This window comes from Adiantum capillus-veneris, chromosome 12 (genome assembly GCF_014529385.1).
Source record: "Adiantum capillus-veneris isolate H3 chromosome 12, ASM1452938v2, whole genome shotgun sequence".
Lineage (NCBI taxonomy): Eukaryota > Viridiplantae > Streptophyta > Polypodiopsida > Polypodiales > Pteridaceae > Adiantum > Adiantum capillus-veneris.
The window spans coordinates 49,437,803-49,456,070 of NC_140942.1; the positions used below are offsets into that span (position 1 = coordinate 49,437,803).

Sequence of the window (18,268 nt, forward strand, 5' to 3'; positions counted from 1 at the left end):
CCATGACCAGCTGATGGTCTCTCAACTGGTGATTACTAAAACCCTCTATTGAACTTCTATCCCTGTGTTGAGCCTTAATCCGCCTCGTGATCCTTTGCTGCACCTTTTTGTGTAGAATAGATCCTTGTATTAGTCAAAAATTGCCCAATGGGCTACATCAACCCCTATTATGAGGGAACAGGCACAAAACATGAGACTTTTGAGATAGCACCAGAAAATACAGTGGCTATGTCGTGAAATAGGATTGAGAAGGCGCCAAACAGGTGGCATGCACTATTAGCGGAGGTCGTGCGTCTCCGTAATGAAAGGTTTTGACTGCCAAAGGCTAAGAAAGGGCTGGAGCCGCCACTCCAGACGCTGGAGCTGAGCTGTCATGGATGCGATTATACTGAGTGTGAGAATCAACCCGAGCAAACGGCCACGGTGGGTCGCTTGAGCTGCTGCTCAAACTCAGGAGCAAGAAGCCCTCCAAACAAGCCAGATGACAATAGTGTTGATCAGCTCCTATCATAGATCCCTTTCTTGGGTCCATGTCTAAAATTCGGTGAAGCTGGGCTCTGCCTCCTAGCTAGCAGAGCAGGGGGTTGCACTCCAACGGTAGGCACTATCTAGAAGGATAGATAGGTACCATCAGGTGAAGGATCTTGAGCCAGATGTGTTGTGCCCAAGGCAAGGTCCATAGGCAATGCCATTGGAGATTGCCCACACCCGGGACAAGGTCGTGAGGGCCAATGTGAGGAAGCCAAAGCGAAGCATGTGGAACTAGGTATTATGTATGTTGATGAGTGTGCAATGGCTTTTGGAAGCCCGCGGAGGAATATGATCACAAATTTTCGGTTTCAAGTCTTATGATTCGGTCAAGACTCAATTGCCATAGGTGAGTCAAATGCACATAAAATGATCCACAACTTCTGTAAAATTAGGACACAACAATGTTTTTTTGAATATCTCATTGAAAGATTGCTTTATGTCAGCTTATGTGAAAGTAATATGAATTTGGCATTTGCAATGTAGAAACACATTCTGAAAGCGAGGGACCGATAGTAGTGATTCGGTTGATTGCAAAAGTTACTTTCAAAATGCTTGTGTCTTTTGTAGTGCCACATTCGGTTTTGGCAGTTCCGCCTTTTCTTTTCGGCCTAAAGAGAAGGTTATTAATGTTTTTGATGTGTCCACCTTTCATAAGTCTTTTAGCCTTTTCTTGTAAAAGTTTCATTGATACAATCCTTTGCACTTTTATGTTGAGGAAAAACCTCTTTATGCACAATTTTTTTGGGCTGAAAGCAAAAGAGAAGAAAAGAGAAGCCTTGACTTCAATTTGTTTGGCACTACCTTCCGGGGAGTTCAAGAAAGGAATTATGTGGGGTAAAGGTCCAAATAAAAGTACCCCTTTACTAATATAACTCACTAGCGCTTAAAATATACCAAAGAGCATGGGTGTTTGTTAACAAGGTCGATGTTGGGCAAATAAATCTTGGGCACCTCCCAGAGCAGTGTCTTCCTCAGGGTTCAATACATCAACTTAGCACCAAGAACACAACACAATGTACCAATGACCCTTTAGGAGTTTACTAACGGACGCCTATCCAAAAGACCACCATGGGAGTTGAGAAACACCTATCCTAGCATGAATTACAACACACATCAATCTGAACACTGGAGGAAATGTGTTTCCCCTTCACAAATTCCCTATTCAAAACCACTATTTGGAAGTTTACATATCCCCCATGTAGGCTTACACAATTTTCTCTACATCAAATTGCCCCTATGTGTTGTCATATCTTGTACATAGAGGGAAATATGTTATTTCTTTTAAACAAAACTACAAAAGGGATTCTCTAAAGCTTGAAAAGTTTTGTGCAATCCTTGTAACAAATGTGTTGAGCACGATCAATTCAAATTTTAGTGAAATTGTGTAGAAGTGGTGCAAACAAAAGGTTTCCATATCTTGTACACTACGGGAAATAGACTAGAGTGCATCTTTTCAGCAGAAGGGATACTTCAAAGCTTAAAAAGGTATGTGTAGATCTTCCACCAAATGTGTCGAACATGAACAATTCGAAATTTCAGGTGCAAACAAAAGGTTGCCATAGCACAACTACACAAAGAGAAGGCTAATCCAGGGCAAAAATTGGCATCTAAAAGTTAGAACAGGCACAACGGCCTAATACCTATACATTGCTTGTAATAATCTACCCACTTTCTTAGGAGTCATCTCACTTATATGCAAGAAGCACCTCAGAATGTACACATGTACACACCAACATAACCTTTTTAGCTAGGACTACGTAGGTGACTTGCCTTTATGTACATCTGCTTCATACAACAAGCTAAAAAGTCCACGAATTTAAATCCCAAACACTTAGTTTTTCATTGTAAATCCAACCTATAAGCGCAAATTTACAAAAATTAGGGTGTTGAAAATGCTTGCAACAATTTGTGTTGGTTTCTCTTGTTGTTGCCAAATTTTGAGCTACGCACTTATGGCTTAGTATTTGTGGGACTAAGAATGTTTCCCCACAGAATCTTTAAAGGTGATACTAAGGGGTCCTCTTAAACTATAATGCACCTCCAATGGGCTGCTTCTAAGTGAGGGAGCCATAGGGTCATTGGGTTAAATTTTCCATTGCAATAATGGAAGGTCCTTCAACTACCCCCATATGAAAGAAACTAGTTGTCAAAGGTCAGAAGGCCAAAAAGGTGAGCGCACTCTATGTTCGTGTACAAAAGACTAGAAACCTTGTTTCTAGGGGGTCCCTAGGCACACGTGGAAAACTTGAAAGGGCCCTTTGCATGTACAAATGCCCTTTTCTTGGATGTTGATCTAATGGCCCTTTTTTTTGGGGAGGGGGGGGGGGGGGGGGGGGGGGGTCCCCCCTCTAGTACATAGTGATCCTCTTTGGTAGTAAGAGGACTTTAGGATGACTAGGCAATGACAATTTAAGGTTGAAGTCCCCTCTTTAGCAAGTGAGTTGTACATTCCACCACCTTTCGTGCAATTGAGGGAGCTACCACAGGATAGCTTGCATACAAAGAGACACAAATCATGCCTAGACAACCTTTTCCTCCAAAGATGTTGTAATATAGATATCACTTCACAATTATATTAGAGGATGACTTCGTTTCCATGCTAGGACATGTGGACACATATATGCCACACAATGCTAGGATATCCCTCAAGGTTTTGTTTCACAAATTAGAGATTGTGGTTGGGTGAGTAACTGACATTGACATAGTTTGGAGGACCTACTGGTATATCTAGAAGTGGGGTGGAGAGTGAGGAGCATTATGCATGCAAGATGCCTAGCATATGAGAAATATGATGGCCTATTCATAAGCTAGCCTACCTACAAAGTAATACTGGATTTGAGAGATCAAAGCTAGCTTGGGTGCTTCTTGTTGGAGATTCAAAGACATGAGAGATTCTCCTCTAGTCACCCATACAATCGAGTGAGAGACGATAGTCACAACTTATGGACTTCTTTAGAGAGATGTTGTGGCATCACTTATCGTCGCTCAAAGAAGGGTCACACCACAATAGGCAAAGATTGGCCGAGCTCACAGATGTCAGAGGGAACCCGAACATGAGCAGACTAGACAAGACAGGGGGAATTTCTCTAACCCTCCTACATTGTGGGGACTCTTCACTCATCATCCACCCATGCATGACATCCTATACCCCCAGTTTGATACTAGATGGAGCTAGTTAGTCTTTTGCATATGATGGTTGTACTCCCTAGCACATATAGTTTCACCCCCATTAGAGTTAGAGATCCACCCCCTCATCCCCCATATGCATGTACACATCCCTCTCATAAACTTCTTGTTACCTCTCTTTTTTTTTACCTGTAGCATTTTTGTTTTCAGCACTATTTTTTGATATATTGCTAAAGCCTCCCCCCCCCCCCGGCCGCCCCCCCTTCCCCCCCCTTTTCTCTCTCTCTCTCTCTCTCTCTCTCTCTCTCTCTCTCTCATCTATAACGTATGTTCACAGGGTACTTAAAAACCCCCTGTATTAAAATGTTATGAATAGATTGACCCCTCTGCACCTATGCACGCGCACGCGCACACACACACACACACACACACCATCCCTCTTATATTCACACACTACCTCACTTTGTAGCTCGCAACCTAATATCATTGTGGTAGAAGATTATGCATGCTTGAGTGTTTATAACACACCTCAAAAGTATGTTTGCTTGATTTACACAAGGTGAAAAGTTAGAATGGTGTACATAAAGAGATGAGAAAGAGTGTGAATTGCTCACCAGAATACGCTTTGAAAGTCATATATGCATACCTACAATAAGTTCTCCCACATCCTAATCTATAATGTAAATTTTTTGCTCAAAAATAAAAAATCCCCATTATAATTTTAGCCAACCACAATTTTGCAGGCCAAAATTTGGGAGTCATAGTAAAAGTAAATATCTTAATTATAAGTAGTGTCTCCTAAAAGGTATTTTTAATTTAAAGATTCCCTCAACAACAACAAAAACGGTGCGCTAGTTTATAGCACACAGCAACGAGCATTGATGAAACACGTAGATTTGCAACAATATTAGTTAGACATGAGAAGGATGAACAACATTTTGAGATTGAGAGAGAGAGAGAGAGAGAGAGAGAGAGAGAACACAATAAAGACAAGAAAATGCTAAAGGAAAAATAAAAAAGAAGAGAAACACAAATATGCCAATGTGAAGTGGACCACCTCTTTATATGGACACAAAAGGTCTTTTGACTTTCTACCTTCATATGTCTTTTGACTTTTCACCTTCATCTATCTTTTCATTTCCTAAACCCACCCTTCACTCACACACTTAATGTGTTTTGAGATTGGAGAGACCTAATTGCTAATTAAAAGGTATTCCTAATGGCTTCAAAGATATTAAAAGATATTCCTAGTTCAAAGAGTCCTCTCAACAACAAGAAAAACGATGCGTTAGTTTATAGCACATAACAACGGGTAATGACAAAGCACATAGATTTGCAACAATATTAGCTCGGAAGGACGTATATAACATTGTGTGTGCGAGAGAGAGAGAGAGAGAGAGAGAGAGAGAGAGAGAGAGCAAAGAAAACGCTAAAGAGAAGAGAAGAAAACGTTAAAGGAAAAATGAAAGAGAAGAAAAACACCTATTTATATGGGCACAAAAGGTCTTTTGACTTTCCACCTTCATTTGTCTTTTGACTTTCCACCTTCATTTGTCTTTTGACTTCCAACTTCATCTGTCTTTTCATTTCCTAAACTCACCCTTCACTTATGTACTTAATATGTTTTGAAATAATTTTTATTTTTCTAAGATTGGGGAGACCTAATTGCTAGACTCCCCTCCTCTCTCTCTCTCTCTCTCTCTCTCCGGCGGGAAGTAAACATCCTCCTCCTTCCCCCTTTGTGACCCCCTCCTCGTCCGCTCTCACTCAGGGTAAAAACACATAGCGAGTATCTATTTCTTAGAAAAACTTGAGAGAGCATCTTTCAAGATTTTTGTTGAAGGAATAAATAAAAACAGCGGCCCATACTACTCACCTTCCTTGACACATACTACTGGCTCTATTCATATTATATTCATTCATTGGGGAGATTCCTCATGGTCCATCCTTATGCCAGCCTTGGAAGTTGGAACTCTCATCTCTTAACGTTTTTGAAAGGTATGATGCAAGGTTCGAACATGCACGGGCTCCACCAAGCAACAATTTGTTGCAGCTCGCGTATGATTTTGTCAAAGCAGTAAAACCTTATGTTTAAAAAAAGGGTGGAAGTCATCCCTCGCATTCGCCCACATCAGTTAGCTCCTGCACGCTTGCCCTTACCTCCTCTGCGCACTACCCCACATGCCCCCTCTGTCTGTCCTCCGCCTCACCTGACACCTCACTTCCCCATGCTTGACCCCTCGCATCAACTGAGATTCTCCTTTTTGTTCAAATTTCTCCCAAGCTGGTACCCCCTTAGCACTAAGTAACACCCATATTTAAGAGGGGGAGGCAATGGGATCAAAGACAGAGAAGCTCACGCGCGAAAGCCGAGAAGATCGCTGTCGTAAATATCACATCAAAAACTAAACCTGGACAGCGTAGGCAATGCATGTTAATTTACAATATAATGTTGTAAAATGGGTTGTGGATACACAATACATGCGCGGGTGAGGTGGTTAGCCCATGTGACTCTAAACCCGGCTTGCGACGTCACGGGTTCAAATCTCCTTGCCACGCCTTGTTTTTCTCGTTGGCTAGGTTTAACGCACCTCGCTTTTTTGGCAACTCACCTCGTTTTCCCCGTTGGTCAGGTTTAGCACGCCTCGAGATCCCGCCCCTCAACCCAAACCGTCGATCCCATTACTCCACCCCACATTAAAGATGGGTGTTACTCATACTCACCTTTCTTGACCTCCGATTTTCCAACCTCTTTTTTAATACGAGACTATGGGGAGTTGCCCCCCCCCGCCCCCCCCACCCCCAACCCCCTTTTTAGTGCCGAAATCACATATGCTTGATCGGAGTAAGAGCCCTATAAGAAGCTACAAAAGTAAAGTAAACAATATGTACTTCAGGACAAATGAAACTTTCAAATAAAACATTCCATTAAGAGTGCTTCTATGTGCATTGTACATGGAAATTGTTTTTCTTCCTTACTAATCTTAGCTTGACTCTTTCACTTTGATAAAAGCAAGAATCCCAATGAACATTTACTTCATAATTTTCATATATAGAAGAAATCTCACATAAAACGAAATAAAATAAAATTGCAATCCAACAAGTAGCACTACAATGGATGAGTGCTCATCCCTTTATTTCACATACATAGAGCAATTGAATAGTCCATTTATACAACTCAATGATACACGAGAAAATTGTACCAATTGGCCCAAAGAAGTGTGAACCACTAAGTTCACATTGGTACTTTCCTTGTGCAAAGTACAATGTAAAGGTTTCATACGACCCATTGATGATACCTTTCTCAAAACATCAAATTCACGTCGATGCTGCAGGTGGAGGTGGTGGCTTTTCAACTGTTTCAAGGAGAGCTTCCTTCACATGCTTGTATATGCTCTCAGGATCCTTCTCCGCTGATACCTGCCACATTATAGTATAATTCTCTCTCTCTCTCTCTCTCTCTCTCTCTCTCTTCCTTCTTGGTGCACAATTAGAAATAGTTTTCTTAAATTGTTTAATGTCTTTTGGCATGCTAAAAGATGCCTTTGAGGGGAAGGGGAAAGAAGCATAATTTTTGTTTATTCCTTTTTTAGTTTTAAAATGGTCCCTCTATTAAATGGCCTTCTTCTGCTTTAAATTGGCCACTTGAGGTCTCACCTTGTTTGCACAACTTGCATTACCCAAATCACAAAATGTTTTATTGGATCCACAATAGCTAATATGGTACAATAGCTAGAGAGACCTTAAGTGCGTCACAACTTTGATGTTGATCTCTTCCCAGTGAAATGCTTTGCCATTGGCTTTCAATTCATTTGTCATAGAATATCAATTCTTACATAGTTTTTAACTAAAAACTTGCAAATCCTAAAATTTAGAGCAGTTCCAATCTTTTAGGAGGCATTTGAAAATGGTTCACTTTACACCGATCCATATGAAGGCATGTAGCTAAAATTATATGCTTCAAATAATGAATTTTCATATTTAAAGAATCACACTTGGACTCTTTAGCATTTTTTTTGTGTTGCCTAAGAAGATTAAACACCTACATTAGATGTTGCAAGTACTCTTCCTCAACTGCACTATAGACTAGAATGTGATTGAGGAAAACAATGACAAATTTACCCAAATACGGTTTCAAACACTATCCATGAGTGTCATGAAAGTAGCAGGAACGCTCGTTAAGCCAAAAGGCATAACCAACATTCATGATGTCCAAACTTTGTTTTTTAAGTAGTTTATATCGCCAAGTCTAATTCATACTAAATGATACCTTCATCGCAGATCTATTTTTGTAAGAATGTGCATGTGTGAGTTTATCAAACAACTTATCCACCCTTGGCTAACGAATACTTATTCTTCATATTAACCGCGTTAAGACCACAATAGCTAATGCACATGCGTATACTACCGTCTCTTTTCTTCACCACCAACACAATGAGGAAAGCCCATGGTGAAAGACCTAGGTTGAACAAAACCTCAACTAAGGTAGTTGCCAAGCTGACATTGCACCTCACTAGCCTCAGAATGGCTTAATCTGTAAGGCGGTTTACTAACAGGCTTACAGCTTGCAACCACATCTATGTTGTGTGACACATATAACATTTTTCGTGATGAAATACTAAACTTGTGAGGCCAAGGGCCCGGGCACGACCCAATGGGAACCAGACCAGGGACCTTTCTATGAGTAGAGAAGGGGATGGTTGGGTGGAGCAAGCGGTTCTTAGGCTCAGGGTCTCATACCCTGCAGTTAATGAAGCGAGAAAATACAGAATCTTGGATCAAGACTAGCCATTCAAATCTTTGATGTGGCTAGTTGATTCGTAGCGCTAAATATGAGTTTTGACCCCTTGGAATGTAGCAAGTACTCCACTTCCATCTAAACATACCACATACAAATCGAGAACATGTGAAAAATTGTAAGAGACTATATGTGCAACATCTAGATCTAGGAATTGTCACAAGCACACACTTGCGCACATTCCACTTCTAGATTTGCACCCATAGGGATAGACTTAGTGGTGTTTGAACACTCAACCCTGAAGACATTATTCAGGCCCCTTACCAACTAAGCTATCACTTGACAATGACCTCTCTCTTTGTTACAACCTAAGAGAAGCCTACACATTCCCTTCATACGTCTTCTATACATTGGGTGATGCAACAAGGCCTCTTGCATGCTCTTTCCAATGGCTACCTCAAATTGATTATTTGCTCTTATGTGGATACCCACAAAGTCTAAGCTCATAAGGAGAAAGAAAAATCCATTGAGATTCTCAATGAAGAATGAAGTAGATTTGAAAGAAAGATCCATGGGTTTAATCAGCTGCTTTTTTTTTTTTTCTTTTCTCAATTGGCTTTACATGGTCAAGACTAGAGCAGGTCTTTAGGACACGATAAGAGTGAATTTATTTGGAGGGCCTTCCAAGAAAGAGAGGCCTTAGGAAAGGGATAGGTCCTTACCAAGATAGAAGGCCTTCTATCTATAGCTCTATTAGGCATATATGATATTTTAAACTACCATTAACCAATGCCCTTTTAGGAGCAATTAAGCTAAATCATTAATGATGAGTATATCAATTTGTAGGTGAAGGAAAACAAGCAATTGCACTCTAAATAGGTGTTGTACAACTTGAGCTGTAGAGATCAAACCTTTGGGGCTATAGTCTAGCAGAATTAAACATAATTCTAAGATTTGCATTTCATGACCCATGTGAGTTTGCTCTTGCAAACTTTCTTTTGAGCAAAGCTCTTCCCCTTGCATGGTCTCCCGAGGAGGAGGACGATTCCTTTCTCATCCCAATGTGTAATATCATGGATGGGAGTCATAGGCAATGCTACTATAACAAACACTCTTGCCAAATATTTTTTGCTATTTTCTTGTAATTTTTGGAAGGGTAACCCATATTTTTTTTGTTAATAGCAAAAAAACACCCAAGAATCGATAAAGGGTGGGTCGAGATAGGCCAAGTTGATAGCTAATATCACGAATAAGAAAATTTCTTCTATGTTGCTATCCATATGCATGAGTGTGCAGCGACTATTAATGTTACTGTGGTGACTTCAATTCAAAGCAACAAACCTCTTTCAACTTCTTTGTGCCTTTGTAGTAGTCAATCACTGGTTTGGACTCCTTTTGGTAAGTCTCAAATCGTAACTTGATGACTTCTACATTATCATCGGTGCGTTTGGATGTTTTACCTCTTTCTAACAACCGTTTCTCCATAGTGCTAGTGGAGCAACTTAAAAATATCACTACACCAGGTTTGCCAATCTGTAGACATACAAATCAACAAGCCAATAAAGGGTTCATCAACAAACACATTTCACATACACGTGCAAACACTGATTATGCAACACACACATCTACATGTACATGTGTGTGCGTGCACACACACACACACACACACAAATACAATGGTGCACTGGAACTTTGCACAATTTATGGTAAATATATCATGAAGCTTTCACACACACAATGCTTTGTGAGAAACATGATATATAATACAATTATATGCTATGTAGGAAAATTTGTACACAAGGGGCATACAAGAGAAAAGGAATGCATAACACGAGTTGAAACAAACCAAATGGAAAATCCTTAAGAGTCCTTGCACCGTGTGTGTGTGTGTGTGTGTGTGTGTGTGTGTGTGTGTGAGAGAGAGAGAGAGAGAGAGAGAGAGAGAGAGAGAGAGAGAGCACCTTCTCCTCAAAGGCATGGGCTTGCTCAAGGGAGCGAGGATAGCCATCAATAAGGAAATGCTTGCAACCCGAGGAGCGGATGGCATTTTCGAGTAGACCGATAGTGATGTTGTTGGGGACGAGTTTGCCAGCTTTCATGAGTGCCTCCACCTCCTTGCCAATGTTGGTCCCTGACTTTACCTCATTCCTTAGCAAGTCCCCTGTTGAGATATGTGTATAGCCAAAGTCTTTCACCTATAGACATTATGGCATTAATCCAATCACTCCATTTAATCTTATAGTGTTGTAACCCAAGGTAATGTTACATTTAAGAAGTCCTTAGGACTATTGAAGACCCAAATAACCAAGCATATACATACCATGTGCTTGCATTGGGTCCCCTTTCCACATCCTGGACCACCTAGGGAACACCACAAGCATACGTAACACCAATTGATTTATTTATTTTTTGTTGCATTTCATGTAGTAAAGAAATAATTGAGCTTTATTGTGCTAAAACACGGTGTATATATCCATGTGTATAATTGAGCTTTATTGCTAAAACACGGTGTATATACGTGTGTCTTTGTTTGATTAACAAGCAGTGTATATATTCATTGTTAGATTGCTTTGTGCATGATTTTGCAAAACTAGTTAGGGGGTGGGTTCAGTATATGCAAACCCTCCATTTCTGTTGAACTCACATGCTATGTTTACATATTTACAAAGTGAGCCCCGCAAGCCCAACTATGGGTACTTGTCTGTTTGATTGGGCGTGTGAGGAGCTATGAGGTTGAAGGTTCAAACACATACATTGATGCTAGTGTAGTCAAAATGTGAGTGATGGTCTCTGTTACTTTTGTGTTGCTCGTGTCAAAACATTGTCAAAGCTTGCCAATGTATGACAATTAAACTTTTTTTTTTTGGCCTTTCACCCAAAAAAAAAAAACTGATATATGGATAGAAAGAGTGAGAAGCTACCTAATATAAAGATATACTCTGTCTTGTTGCAATCATGCTTTTTGTGTACAAGTGCACTTCTGGCCTCAAGGTTAAACATCTCCTTCATATGAGTAGCAACCTCCAAGAAAACTTCTACTTTTTGGAGCGATCCAGCTTTGATCTATTGGGGCACAAGAGTTCCGTGTAGGGTAATTAAGATATTGATCAATTAGATTTACTAGTGTGAATTGAGATCAAGAGAAGAAGGAAAGTACATTCAATACATCAAATATTTTTTCCAAAAATTATATAAAGGTATTATGCATGGTTAATAAATTGATTTTTCGTAAACATTGCCCTAGGTAGTGTTGTAGCTCCCATGATGCTAGGGGGCACGGGGTCTTTACAACCCCAATGCCGTGGGATCAACAGCTTGGGATCCACACACGCATCTCGAGACACATGGATGGCCGAAAAAAAAGATGCACAAGGTTCCTCATCCAAGTTTAGACCCAGGTGGCTACCATCTCATATAGCTTTACTAGCCATGCGCTCGCATGACGCTTGATGTCTTTGGGAGAAAACACGTATATGTAGAAGTGGACGTTGTGCCCCATGTTCGAGTTTACAAAAGGTGTATGAGTAAAGGTCATTAGGCCAATATCATCACAGGCTAACTGCTCACTAATCCTAATCTCATTCTTTCTTATCCTTAGTATAGAATAATAAGGAGGTCACATATAGTGTGAGAATAAGCTCCACCAAAACATATCTCTCTCTCTCTTCTCTTGAAACCCTAATCTCTCGGCCCTTGCATCCCTTCTGCATTGCACACTCATCAACAAATGGCTACGGAACTTTGAAATCTGTGTGTGGGCTTCCGTGCCATAGATCCAACTCTGGGGCTTCATTAAATAACCACTGCCCTTGAGGCCTAAGGCCAGATGAACTAGGTAGAATTGAGAGGTGAGTGTAGAGTCCTTACAGAATGATTGTCACCTTTACAAATTTGAGGTGGATGCTCTTGGGCCGAGTAGTCGGCGGCGCAGATCAATCAGCTGCAGTGGGCACGTTCCAGCGCAGAAAGTTGAGTAAATGAACGCAGGCAACCAAGGGATTCCTGATCTGCAGGGCCGCCTTGTAGGCTAGTATTGTTGCGCAGCAAAAAAAGAAAGCCTGAATTGCCAGAGCACACCTAACTTGGAAGTTAGCTGGCAAGGTCTTTCTACTGGGCACCCATCTGTGAGACGCGCCTGCGCCCAACATTATACAGGAAAGAATGGACCACACGTCCATATTACGGACACTTAAACTCGGGCATGCATGTTGAGCGCCCAAGAAGATGGACATTGAACTTGCAGGGTCGGGAAACATTTTTTGTGGACCTGGCTTTGGAACCTTTACCCGCATATGAACTGGCTAACTCTAAATTTGAGAGAGATAATCATACTAAAAATCTCATATTATAACTAAAAGTTCCATAATTTGAACCGGCGTGAGAACCTTCTTGCTCAAATTTGAGCCAACCATTTTTCATTTTGAACAGGCTTTGGATAAAGCGAACCTATTTTTTCCCAGAGCCCTGCATTGAAGCTCACCTACCCAATGTTGGGCAAGGATGGAGCCGACGTTGTGACAAAAGCCAGAGCCTAGCCTTTTGTTGCATTGGGCAGACAAGTGCATAAAACATGCCCACCCACCCCAAAATGAGGGTGGATGCCTGCCCATTGGTGTGTAACCAGCTTAAGATGATGCGTAGTTAAATGCCCTCTTGAAAGAGTTTCCCTCGTTAACTTGCTAGGTAGCATTAATCGGCAGACTTTTTCCAACGGTCCACAATTGCTCACGAGAGTTTCACGCTTTACTAAGGTCTTATGTAGGCCAAATATATAGCTCACACTCAGCTGTGTAGGGGAAGGAGAGGGTGCCCTGAGCCCCCACATAAGGTGGAATCAAACATTCCAAAATAATTAAGTAGCCTTACCAAAGATACTTTAACCATAGCTGATTTCAATTTTTTTAACCCTAACTTTTAAGGACAAGCTAACAAGACAACCAGGATTTATGCCAAAATCTAAGGATTTATGATTTCAATGCCCAAATTTTGACCTAGAGAATAAGTCCCTAATAAATAAAATTTCATCTTCAATTGGAAAATTTACACCACAAACTAGGATATGTGCGCTTTGAGAATGGCCGCTCTACTGAGAATGAAGGCTTGTTACCTTGACAAAATCATAGGGATAGTTGGTCTCATAGAATTTGACAAGCTCCATGTACTCAGTGTTGAAATGGTCTAGCCTCTTTTGAATGGTCTCCGACTTGTCGTCCGACCTTTCTCCTGTTTGTGCTCGTAACAACAACCTTTGCTCCAACTTCTCTGGAGGGCACTCCAAGTATATTATCATGTTGATCTCTGAAAACTGCAAAAATAGATAGAATAAAATCATATAAGCATCGACAATATGCGCATGCGTGCACACACACACACACACATACACCCATGGAAAAAGAGAAGCTATAAATATATGTATGGCATTAATCGGAGGAAGACAGTCTTTAATTTGGTGTGCAATACATTGATGAACATCATGACTGTCATATACATTATGACAAAGGTTTAGACAGAACCAAACCTCAGATTTGAGCTTCTTGGCTTGCTCTAGAGTTTTAGGGTAGCCGTCGACAAGCACATGAAGCTTGGAGGATCCCGCATGTATGTGTTCTTTGAGGAGCTTCAAGGGTATTTCAGGGGGCACAAGCTTGCCTTCTTTCATGAGCTCACTCACTTGCTTGCCTATGCTAGAGTTCTTTTGCACCTCCGCACGCAAAAGGTTGCCCACACACACGTGCAAAAAGTCGTACTCTTCGGCCATCCTTGTACACAATGAAGCCTTCCCAGAGCCAGGTCCACCTACATCACCACAAATGATCCTTCATATTCAGTTACAATACCCACATTACATATATAAAGACTTCACCATGATAATATTTGTTTAGCCTCCTAATGGGAATGAGCACATTATCCCCAATGTGTGTGTGTGTGTGTGTGTGTGTGTGTGAGAGAGAGAGAGAGAGAGAGAGAGAGGGAGAGCGTCGTAGGAACAATCCCACAAGACCTCAACGGTCTATCCACCCAAGACCCGCTATTCAAGAGGGAATTGGGATAACCAATCTTCCACACTTGGGTGGTAGAAAGGTTATTCCAATTTCCTCTTCTTATTGAGACACACACACACACACATGAGAGAGAGAAAGAGAGAGAGATTTTCTAACAATACTTACAAACAAGGAGGCCAAATGCATGCAGGTATAAATTTAGTAGTCACCTAGCACAATTATGTGAAGCTTGGTGTATATGCGTGGTTTAGGGGGCGGAGGGGGACGCTCGCTTCCCGGCCCATGGCCTCCATGAATACTTGAGCCTTCATCACTTGATTCACCTCCTCTGCATGATTAAGACAACATGTCGATACCAAAATTTTGATTTAACTTAAGAAAGCAATTTCCAGCATGGCAATATTGTCTCAATCAAGGGCACTACTTTTAGCATATGTCTTTGACCTATTGCTTAGGGCTGTTGATTTTAGCATTATGTAGGTGACATGCATAGCTTAGTCTAGCCTTTTGGCACCATGTGCTTGAGCTTGATCAAAGGTTTGCAATGTGATTCACTAAACTTGCTCATATGGACATTCTTGATAAATATCTAATCAATTTTCGCTCTGACGAGTATGCAATGGAATCATGTCTAAATAGCATGTCGTTGCAGTAATTTAAGGCACAATTTCCGGATGTCGTAAACATATTGAAAAGAAATTGAAAACCGATCTAGCTTCTTCTTGCATTTTTTACTTGTTTGATATAGATTTTTCTTTGTGCAATTTTCTCTCTATGCATGCAACTTTTGCATCAAGTGCAGTCACCAGCCCGGCCATGGCCGACATCAATCATCGACGACAATGATGATTGAAGGCATTGTTGATTGAACATAAGGATTTAGTGTTAGTATGCTTGATGAACAATTAGGAGGAGTAGGTAGGCAGGATTACTCCTTGTTCTTCTTGTCTTTCTTGTCTTTCTTGTTCTTGTTGGTTTTGGAGCCCCCCCCCTCCTTACTGGTTTTGGAGCCGCCCTCCTTCTTAGAATGTGTGCCCTTCTTGGCCTCGTCCTTGCTGCCACTGGCATCGTCGGCAACATCTGCGAGGGATGATTTGCCGCAGCCCATTGTGGGTGGCGCAAAGATAGCCTCAAATGTGATTAGTGAAGATGGATTAGCGGAATGTAACGGGATTAGTGAAGATGGATTAGCGGAATGATTAACGAAACGATAAGCCCTCTTCTGAAGAGAGGGGCATGCATTCTCTGTGCGTGCGAGCGAGCGAGAGAGAGAGAGAGAGAGAGAGAGAGAGAGAGCGTGCGTTGGACTGAGGGGTCGCGACTCGCTTCGAACTGTCCGAAATGTGTCCTAGTGAAGCGCTTTACTATACCAAGTAAAAATTATCAAAATACCCCTCTAATTTCTAATTTGTGAAAATTCCCAAAATACCCCTCCACTTTCAAAAATTCCTTGTATTTATTTTGGTTGGATTGTTCCAAGATTTTTTAATCTTTATTCTTCTTTGACAATTGAGATCTGTTTTTGAGTGCTTAGCATGTAATTTGTCACAAATTACCTTGCAAAAGAAACAAATCAACGTACTAGCTAGGTTACCTAAACGTCACAAATTACCTTGCAAAAAAAGGCAATTATGTCTAAAAATAATGAAGCAATTAATCTCCAAAGCCTACATAATCAACTGGTATTCTGGATTTAGTATCTTATATTAACAAGCATGAATCTCCTTATGAAAAGCTACAAACTTTTTAATCTTTGGAGAAATTTAATTTCACAACCAGGGGTATTTTGGGAATTTTGAAAAATTTGAAGGGCATTTTGGGAATTTATGACAAATTATTGGTGGTATTCTGGGAATTTTTGAAATTTGAGGGGTATTTTGGAAATTTCCACAAATTAGAGGGGTATTTTGGTAATTTTTCCTAAAAATTAAAGACTCCTAATTACGATATTTATCAAAAAAAAATTGGGTGTGCTTTTTTTTTTTGGTTTTTTTTTGGGGGGGGGGGCCTTCAACGCCTTAGGAACAATCTAAACAAACATTTTTGATGAATTAGGTCAATTAGGTCTCCCCAATCTCATAAAATTAAAAATCCTTTCAAATCATTATTGAATAAAATGCAGTACATAAATAAATTCAATACATACATTGCGCACGAAAACTCTAAATAGAAAAAAAGGCTAAAGAAAAGAAAAACCAAAATACAAATGTAAACTGACTTTACACTCGGCATGCATGCTCGACCACCTCTCTTTATATAGACATGCAAAGTAGTTTGACACTCCACTTTCTCCAAAAGAACCCTCTTATTATTAAATTCCTCTCAATAGCATTATATGTAGGCCATAGTGAACTTTCACCTTGTTATTTTTTTCAAAATTGTGGAGACCTAAACCAAGTGGCAAGTACATGAATACAATCATTAGACAGTTAAGGCTGGGTTCAGATGAGGGCCGGTGGAAGAAACACTGGGTGCAACCCTTCTGTCGCCCCGTCTGAACGATGCTAGAGGAGGAACCTCGAAAAATAGATAGAGGTTGAGAGCAGCCAACAGCTCTTCCGCGGCTTTTGGTGGGGAGGGGGGGGGGGGGGGGGGGGGGGGGTGTGGTAGGTTGGCGGACTCAAAGGAAGACTACTTAAACTGCAACGAATCAGCCTTCGCCATCCAGACTCAACGCCCCTTTGCAACTTTCCTTTTTGCAACTCTTCATAGGAAGATTAAACTAAACTATGCAAAATTTGGAGCAATCCATCCAAAACTGATACAAGGGTATTTTGGGAATTTCCCCAAATTTCAGAGATGTTTTGGTGATTTCCCTTATTATAAATATATTAGCAAAATACATAGGGAGAATTGTCCTTACGTTTGACAGGTGTGGGACAATGTTCTTTGCTATCACTTGACAATTCGAGGATGGGATTGTACAAATTATTTTTTTGTCGTTCTCCATTGATTCATTTGGATGATCCTGTACTTGGAGGCTATTGAAGGCATTGAACATTCAGCCCTACTGGAATGCATGTGCAATTGATAGGCTTTTGTGTTTTCCAAACATGATGGGTTCAAACTATTGTTTTGGACCCTTTGCAGAGTGTCCTCGCCATAACTTCACACACCGCGGGCATGCCAAGCTTGAATGAATTTCAAGGTGGGTGCATTCAATCTAGCTAAGTTAGGAATGGCAAGGTGTAGGGAGCATTGACATGGAGATTGCTCTGATCCTTGCCAATGCTTTCATCATTATGTGAAGTTTGGTGGGTTTTTGTCTGAGACCCACTAGTGCTAGTTGATACTTAGGAAGAAATAGGAGCTTATCTCATTGACTGCCTATGAATCTCGCTTGTGGTGTGAAATGTACCTTGACAGTGCTTGATGGCTTTGAGCATTTTGATGTGCTATGACGTACAAATTATGGAAAGAATTGTCGACGGCATTGTGTCACATCCACCTCACCGAAAGCTCACACATTGCAAGCAATACAGGAGTTAACATCTAGTTCATGTACAAGTTCACACTTAGTTCTCATTACTGATCAAAATATCCATTGACACTCATGCCAAATTTTATCACCTCCGATGTTTTTCTCTGTTTTTTGTTTTTTTTTTTTTTTTTGGGGTTTGGGGGGGGGGGGGGGGGGGGGGGGGGGGTGGGGGGGGTGTTTAATTTTTTCTAATTGGTAGAGACATCCAAGGTTTTATTCATATCTCTACATTCAATTGCTTTAATTTTTGAAGTCTCTAAGGCCTAGTTGAAATAGAGCACACACATCACATACCCTTTCTGGTTAACATGAATTGGGAAGAACTCGGCTCTCTCTCTCTCTCTCACTCAATAGAAGATACAGATCACTCTAGCTCGACATGCAAGACAC

At 40.8% G+C, this 18,268-nt stretch overlaps 1 protein-coding gene across 1 annotated transcript; it reads right to left on the minus strand.

The window, feature by feature from the left end:
* Nucleotides 1-6,761: 6,761 nt before the first annotated feature.
* Nucleotides 6,762-15,692, minus strand: LOC147445715 (uncharacterized). The gene is made up of 9 exons (XM_086526093.1): nucleotides 15,330-15,692; nucleotides 14,607-14,725; nucleotides 13,914-14,191; nucleotides 13,503-13,700; nucleotides 11,317-11,458; nucleotides 10,716-10,756; nucleotides 10,357-10,590; nucleotides 9,737-9,928; nucleotides 6,762-7,077 (listed from the first exon to the last, which is right to left on the minus strand). The coding sequence occupies exons 1-9, from the start codon at nucleotides 15,503-15,505 to the stop codon at nucleotides 6,976-6,978; spliced, it is 1,482 nt and encodes a 493-aa protein (XP_086382219.1). The 5' UTR covers nucleotides 15,506-15,692; the 3' UTR covers nucleotides 6,762-6,975.
* Nucleotides 15,693-18,268: the final 2,576 nt, after the last annotated feature.